Raw genomic sequence first — 8,469 nt, 5'->3', positions numbered from 1 at the left:
AAAAGTAGGATAATAATAGAAATTAAATTAAACATAAAGTATCCATCTTTAAAAATACCTTCTAATTAATCATCTTTAAATAATTTTCAGTTAAATACCAATTTAGTAAAATTTAGAGATAAATAAATTAATTCTCCTTTATTTATAAAATAAGGTTAAAAATCTATATATTAAAATTAAGGCATATAGAATACTCATTATTTTTCAATTATAAGAACTCTAAATAATAAATAAGAGTTTACTCAATTTTTATATAAAAATCTCTAAAAATATAGTCTTAAATAAATATAATACATCATAAGTAATTTATTAATAACTTTTAAAAATTTAGGAGTCTTATACGAGGTCCGTTGAGAGAGAAAGAGCAGAGACCAGAGACACAGCTTCGAGACGGTGGCGACGCAAATCCTCGGGCGGCAGCAACGACACGACCCTCGGAAAGCAACTAGCGCCACGAAGTTGAACTGATGGGGAATTGGAGACGCACTGTCATCGTTTGGGATCCTGGATGTACTACCGGCGGCGTGTAAGACTAGAGGATTCTTTCATGGGAAAGGAGAGGAGAAAGGGGGTTAGGGTTGTATTCTGAGAAATGAAATTGGATTTGGGGTTAGGGTTGTATTTTAAAATTAAGAGCATTTTTATAATTTTAAGTTTTTTAATCTTTACATTTATTTCAAACCAAATAACATACTGAGACATAATTCAATGTTGTACACTTCTACACCAAAAATAATATTGAGATTTATTTCTGTTTCTATCTCTCAGTCTCTGTCTCTGTCTCTCAATCTCAGTCTTTCAGTCTCTTTCTCTCTACCAAATGCTACTATATGGATGTAACGGATCAAAGATAAAATTCTAATTGATTAAGTTTCCAAAATAATTATTACGATTAATAGGAGATGTAATTCGTTATTGTTTTTGTTTTTCATTATTAATAAACATGATAGATAAATGATAAAATAATAATTTATAAAATAAAAAATAAATTTTATAATTAAATAATATATAAAAAATCAATTTGTAATTAAAATTAAATAAAGATTATTTAATTATTATTAAAAAAAACTTAAAAAATATATTTTATTATGGACTATCAAATCCAATGCCATAATACTACAAATCAAACAACATGAAAAATGTATTTTTTCTGGTATGTTCCTAATCAAGAAATAAGCTTCGATATATTCTTTTTATCCCTATTTAATTAAATTAATTCCTCTTATAAAAGTGTCTAAGAATTCCTACCAAATTAAATTCGCTTGGATCTGGGTATATCAGCATTACATGTGGGGGAGATAATGCCATGCCAGCTTTGGAAGGGAGATTTGGGAGGGATAGAGAGTCAATCTGCCACATATTTGTTTTAGAAAGAAGTGAAATTGATTTTATTTTCTTTTTGTCAGGAGTGAAATTGATTCTTCATTCTTCACAAATCTCAAATTTGTTTTAAAAATTTATTTTATTTTATTTTATTTTATTTTTTTGTTGATAATGCCCAAGTAATAACTCGTTTTTTGTAAGTGGTTATTTCATTAGGGTTATTTCATTAGTCCGTTTAAGTAAAAATCAAGCAAGTGGTTATTTCATTAGTCCATTTAATTAAGTGTTGAAAGTTTGAATTCTACTTTGTATATGCAGCAACTCATTGGCCAGTGACAAATCCTTAAACAGAACTCTAATCTGCGATAAATTAATTTTTGACTTGCCAAATTAAAAAATACTGTAAAAAAAAAAATATAACTAACTTTTGTTCGCTTTTTAATTTGTATATTGGGACTGAAGTAGTGTTTTTCATCGTTATTGGGGCTCTGTGTGTAATTCTCGGGTATGGACGATGACAAAAGAGAAATCGGAGGCTCAGATTTACAACACCACAAATCGGAGGGTCAGTTTTTCTCAAATCGGACCCTCAGATTTGAATGCAACTGGAACACACTTCTAAGACAATCGGACGGCCAAAAACAAATCAATGAAAGATCGAACGGTGAATGCAATGATGTCCGAAATCTGAGGCTCAGATTTCACTCTTCATTAATCCAACGGGCAGGGTTATATCAACAATAATCAATGGTAAATGAGGACTCTACAATTCTGAACCTCAGTATTGTGGATTTGTGGTTAGTAACCACGTGTGCCCCATGCACATGAGATGGGTAGGGCTTGATACCAATTGCACGAGACTCTTGCTTCTCTCTTCATTCATTCCTTTCAATTCCATTTGGTTCAGTTTCAGCAACCTTTCTTCACCCTTTACCTTTCATGGCTCCAAACTCATACATTTACAATAAAAAAAAACCACAATGCCTAAAAAAAAAATTAAAGAAGTAGATTGTCCTGAACTTCATATTATTAACTATCTTAGCCAACCTCATTATGTAAGTATTTTTGTTAAATTTTTTTCTTAATATAAATAGAAAAATAATTATATTGTAGATTTGATGTAATTTATAGTAAATATATTGTAGTTAAACATATATTTTCTGTTGTAATGGTTAGTTTAGTCTTACAGACTTGTATATATATATATATATTAATGTTAGTTTGTTTGTTTAAGTTATAATAATAATAATAATAATAATAATAATAATAATAATAAGTTGTAGGTAAAAAAAATTAGTAGAATATTAGTTATTATATGATTAGATTTGTTTTATAGGTTTATTAATTGTATTTGTTAGAGTAAAATGGTAATTAGAATTTAGTTTAGTGGGTAGTTTTATTGATGACAGTTGTTTTTGGAATTTTTGATAATTTTTATTTAGTGTTAGTGGCATAATAATTTAATTAAGCACTATTAATAGAGTTTAATTTCTGTATAATTATATTAATTATTTTAGATTGTAGGAGAATATAAATTAGAATTCTTAAATTTATTTTATAGATTTAGTAATTGTATTTGTTACTAGAATGGTAATTAAAATTTAGTGGAATGATTAAAATTATTGATACCACCTGATTAGATTTATTTTATAAATTTAGAAATGTTGATTAATAAATATAAATAATTATATTAATAGAGTGTAGATTGTGAAAAATCTTATAAATTCATTTGAGTTGTATGAGAATGTAAATTAGTACTTTTAATTTAATGTATAAACTATACTTGTAACAAAATAGATAGCAATTTGAACTAGTTATTGAAGATAATTATTAATTAGTTTTTGTGTTAAAATATAAGTAATAATGGTCATTTTGTTGATAAGAAGCTTAGTGATAATGACAACTAAGTAGAGAAGTTAATTTATTTTTTGTTCAGGTGTATATTTAATGTTAGTTATAAGTCTTTGTATTCATGTATGATTAACTATCAAAAGATAACTTGAGTTAATTATTCGTCTATATTTTGTAGGGCACAAAAACTTTGAGGTGTGTTCACATGAACCCACCGGGATTATACAATCCGATAGTTGAGCCTCTTGTACGGGCCACTGAATTTTATCATGTATCCCAAATTGGAGTGATCCAAGGTCAGTTAGCTTTGGTAACAGCTCTAGTAGAGAGATGGCATCCAGATACTTATACCTTCCATCTCCCGACGGGTGAGTGCGCCGTTACGTTAGAGGATATGGCTCTAATCCTAGGTATTCCGATAAATGGTCTTCCCGTAACAGGAACAACCATGACTAGTCAGGAAGCCATGGAAGCTGAATGCTTACATCAATTTGGAGTTGCACCGAGAACCAGTGATTGCAGAGGAAGTTACATCAAGATGACCTAGATTAGAAATGTGAAAGAAGGATTAATTTTGAATGATCGAGTTGCCATGGAAAAAGTATGTTAAATGCCATATATTGTTGTTGTTTGGGTCAATCTTATTTGCTGATAAGTCTAGGTCAGCGGTTCACTGGAAATTTCTTCCATTGCTTCGTGACTTCTCACGGATACACGAAATTAGCTGGGGATCGGCATCCCTAGCACACTTGTACAGAGCATTGTGTAGAGCATCTCGATTTGATTGTAAAGAGATTGATGGTCCACTGACATTATTGCATATATGGGCTTGGATTCGTATGTCGTTTTTTGCTCCGATTTCTAGAACCCCGCTGTTCTTTCCACTGGCTAACTGGTAATATCAATTGTTAAATGAGATTGAATATTGTGTTACTTTCTATTGCAATATCTGGTTTGAAACTTTAGTAATACAAAAAATGTTGACAGATGGCGTAACTGGGAGCATCATAATTGCCATATAGATATCATACTGTTGCTTATTTTAGGGGATTGTTAGATGAAGTTCAGGAAGGCCAGGTGTGTTCTCATCCATTGATATAGAAACATCTAGATATATATGTTTCTTGATGCCTTCGTATTATGTAGTGCTTAATAATATTTTTTTTATCCAATCCAGTTTGTTTGGGAAGCTTACGGTGTTGATCGGATAGAGGCAGATGTCATTCCAGAAGACATCCGTAGTCAATCAGAAATTTGGAGTGCAACGGTACCATTAATATCGTTTGAGACTCTTGAGTGGCATGCAACTGATAGGTGTAGGAGACAATTTGGGTTCGTACAGGGTGTCCCACATCAGGAGAGGTCTCTAGATGGCCAACATGGTGAGATTTTGACCGAACCCGAAAACTTGGATTGGTCTGTCACACACAGATTTTGGATAATGCAGTGGACCAACCGATATAGTCATGTCCTAATTCATGAGCCTGTGCCCTTGCATCATCCGTTAGAGCTTTACATGTATTGGTACCGAGGAAAATACGTGACTCATTTGCACTTGTCTGATTTGGTCTTACAAGAAGATCAATAAGGTGTTGCTAACCCGAATCAGCCACACGAGCCCGAGTCGCAACCATCATTACAAAGGGAACAACCTCCACAGTCAACACCACTACAAGAGCAACCTCAGCCGTTTTCAAATCCCTATGTTCCTCAGACTTATTGCTCATCGCCTTTAACACCGTCATTCCAACCGTCTTCAAATCCATATGTTCTATATGTATCGCCCTTTGAAACTGGGGACCAAGCATCATTTAGCCAGCTGCTCGGCTTCATGGCTACAAAAGCAGGTCAATCACAGTCATGTAATGTGAGTGAAGTACCCTCACCCAAATCGACGCACCAGAATGTCTTGACCCAAGGTCGGAGGTCGTTGGATACCCAAATTTGGTTTCGTTCACCTTCAGGAAATTCTGGAGGCAGATTGTCTTTTGACTCAAGTAGGAGTGAAGGCGGTCGAGGTATTGCTACTAGCGAAAACTCCCATCGCATCCAAATGGGTCTCATCGAGGAGAGTATGAGGGGTAATGATGTTGATGATGTTGACTATTTGGTAGACTCCCCCGAGGGTGATGACGAGGATGATGATGATGATGATGACGACGAAGAGGAAGAGGACAATGAGGACAATGAGGTCGATGATGACCAACATGGTGACGATGATGACGGTGGTGATGACCCTAGGCCTAGTACAGGTAAGGTAACCCTTAATAGATTGATATCTTTAAAGTACACTTTGTTGTGTAGAATTTTGCTTGTAGGTTGATATATATATATTATCTTGACAGTACACTTTATTGCATAGAATATTGCTATTAGGTTGATATATATGTTATCTTAAAATTTTCTTCAGGTGGGGCAGGTACAGGAACAGGTGGGACCGCATCTCCATCTGTTGGAGGCAAAGGATACAACCTAAGAACTGATCCTCCACGTCGGAGTGCAAACAGATTCACGCCGTCCGCATTTACGAATGTTGCGAAAAAGTGCAAGAAGTTTTGCAAATATGTCAAGGGGGAATGAGAAGGTAGAATGTTAGACTATGTGGTGGGAAATATGTAGATTTTGTGTAAGAAATATCTGGACTTTGTGTAAAAAGGACATGTACTTTGTGTTGGACATATTTAGACTCTGTGTATGAAATATTTGGACTTTTATAAGTAGCATGACTAGAATGTGTGGAAATACATAGTGTTTGTTAGTTTAATATAAAGTGACAAAGTGGCAACATAATGTATTTGATACAACATAAAATATATAAATTTTACAAATTTGAATGCCACCATAATAACAGTTAGGTATTCTGACCAGCACCGTCTGTACTAGAACCACTACCTTGTCGGCATCTACTGCGACTGTAGCTCTCAACCCCACATTGCTTACAGCGCCTTGGACGACGTAACATTCTTGTGTCCATCTCATTTAAGAACCGGGTCATCTTTGGCCGACCCTTTGTCACTCGCTTCAAAAAGGGATTTGGTACGAACCGAGGTCCATTATACATAGGCCATGTGGTGGGATTCCCAAGTGGTCTAAACCTAGCTTTATAAACCTTTCGGACCTGCTCCATCTTGTAAACATCATGAACGTACACCTGCCAATCCAATCGTTGATTTGCACAGCAAGCAAAGACATGGCGACATGGTAAGCGGTCCACTTGAAATTCACCACAGTCACAACGACGCTGTCGTAGATCAACTGCAAACTCGCAGCCACTAGGCATCTCACGCACCTTAAATATTTTGTTCTGTCTATCAAAGCAATTAACCTGAATGTTCCCGGCTGTGCGTTGATTTGCATGCAATTTGGAGGTCACGGTCTTTGAAAACACATAACCAGCATTAATTCGAGCCTCTGCTTCAGCCTTTTTCCTGGTGAATAACTCATTCAGTCTGTAAAATGTTGCCTTTACAAGTGCAGTGACTGGGAGATTACGCGCCCCCTTCAATACCGAATTAATGCACTCCACTAAATTTGTAGTCATGTGACCCCATCAGTATCTACCATCGAATGCCAAAGCATACTGTTCACGAGGAATTCTGTCCAGCCACCTTGTGTATGCTTCACCCTGCTCGTGTAAACGTCCGTAACGCAACTGGAATTCGCGCACTGTCCTAGAGTATCCTGCAACACGGAAAAAACAAGACATCCATTACAATGAAGGTTACTATAACATGAAAACTATGTATTTATTTTAGTTACCTATGTTGACGATAAGCTTTTGGAGATATGGTGCCTTAAATTTTCTCAAAAAATTAGACTCTATATGCCTGATGCAGAACATGTGAAAAGCTCTCAGAGGCGACCAAGCTCCATTACTGCGTTCCACCGCCGAACTTATAGAATCGTGTCGATCAGAGATAAGGTCCACACCATCCCGTGTCACCACATGTCGTCGCAAATTACTAAGAAAAAAATACCATGCATCAGAAGTCTCACCCTCGACAATAGCAAATGCAATGGGCACGATATTGTTGTTTCCATCCTGTGAAACTGCCACCAACAGACAACCTTTATATTTTCCATATAAATGAGTCCCGTCTACCTGTACAACTGGTTTGCATTGCCTGAATGCTCTAATGCAAGGGTAATAACTCCAGAAAACCCGATGTAGCACCTGAATATTAGGAACCAAGTCATCCCCCTGATAACAAGGTATGGTCTCAAAGTGGACGGCTGCTGATGGCTCCTTAGCACACATGGCTTCAAACCATATAGGCAGAACTTCATAGGAAGCCTCCCAACCTCCAAATATTTTTTCTACTGACTTTTGCTTTGCCAACCATGCTTTGCGATAACTTATAGTGTAATTAAACTTTGATTGAACTTCAGCGATGACTCTACCAATGGCTTAATGGCTTCTGCAATTGTGATTGAATCCAACTTGGAATGGTCTTGAGAAATACTTGATCTAGTGCAAGTGTGACTACCATTATATCTTCTAATTTCCCAACAATACTTCCTCTGGATCATGCTAACCCTAATCAGCCAATCACAACTTGTTTCGTACTGTGTACATTTGGCATAGAATGTTTGGGGTTCTGATTCATACACCCGATAATCTACGCCTCTTCGGATAGCATAATCTTTAACTGCCGCAATCACAGATTCGCGAGAACTAAATTCTATCCCCACGACGAATTCACCATCTGCCACAACCAAAGGCTCTACAACAACAATATCATGACATAAGTTCATAAAAGTATATGTACAAGTATTTATAAATACATACAATTTCATAAACAAATTATAAATATATAAATTTATAATAAAATATTAATATAAAAATACATTAATATATTCATTCACGTAAAATATATAACTTTCATGTTGACAAAAGAATATAAATTATATTATTCGGTAACCGTATAATATAACATAAGAATGTATTATACGGTTATATAATAATATCAACATAGTATCTAAATTTAAATAAATATATACATAAATTTTAAATTTTGAATACTTGGACAAAATATATAATAGACATAAATAAATAAATATACAAATATGTATAATATAAATTATATAATCATATAATTCTTAAATATAATTTAACTTTAATATATATATAATTTAATTTTATACACATCAGGATAATAATAATCATACTAACGGTCTTCAATAATAATATATAACAGTGCAATCTATATTTTAATTCTACAAATGCAGTTATACATTACTAATTGCATACAGAACCTAATAATAATCATATTATTTGACATCAAATTTAATTAT

At 34.3% G+C, this 8,469-nt stretch overlaps 1 protein-coding gene across 1 annotated transcript; it reads right to left on the bottom strand.

Moving 5' to 3' along the window:
* Positions 1–6,025: 6,025 nt before the first annotated feature.
* Positions 6,026–6,715, bottom strand: LOC114924674 (uncharacterized). The gene has a single exon (XM_029289940.1). It carries the CDS (start codon positions 6,713–6,715, stop codon positions 6,026–6,028), a length of 690 nt encoding a protein of 229 aa, XP_029145773.1.
* Between the last annotated feature and the right edge of the window lie 1,754 nt (positions 6,716–8,469).

This window comes from Arachis hypogaea, chromosome 11 (genome assembly GCF_003086295.3).
Source record: "Arachis hypogaea cultivar Tifrunner chromosome 11, arahy.Tifrunner.gnm2.J5K5, whole genome shotgun sequence".
In the NCBI taxonomy this organism is placed as follows: Eukaryota; Viridiplantae; Streptophyta; class Magnoliopsida; order Fabales; family Fabaceae; genus Arachis; species Arachis hypogaea.
Note: the sequence above shows the minus strand (reverse complement) of the source record. Positions and strands in the feature narration are given on the sequence as shown.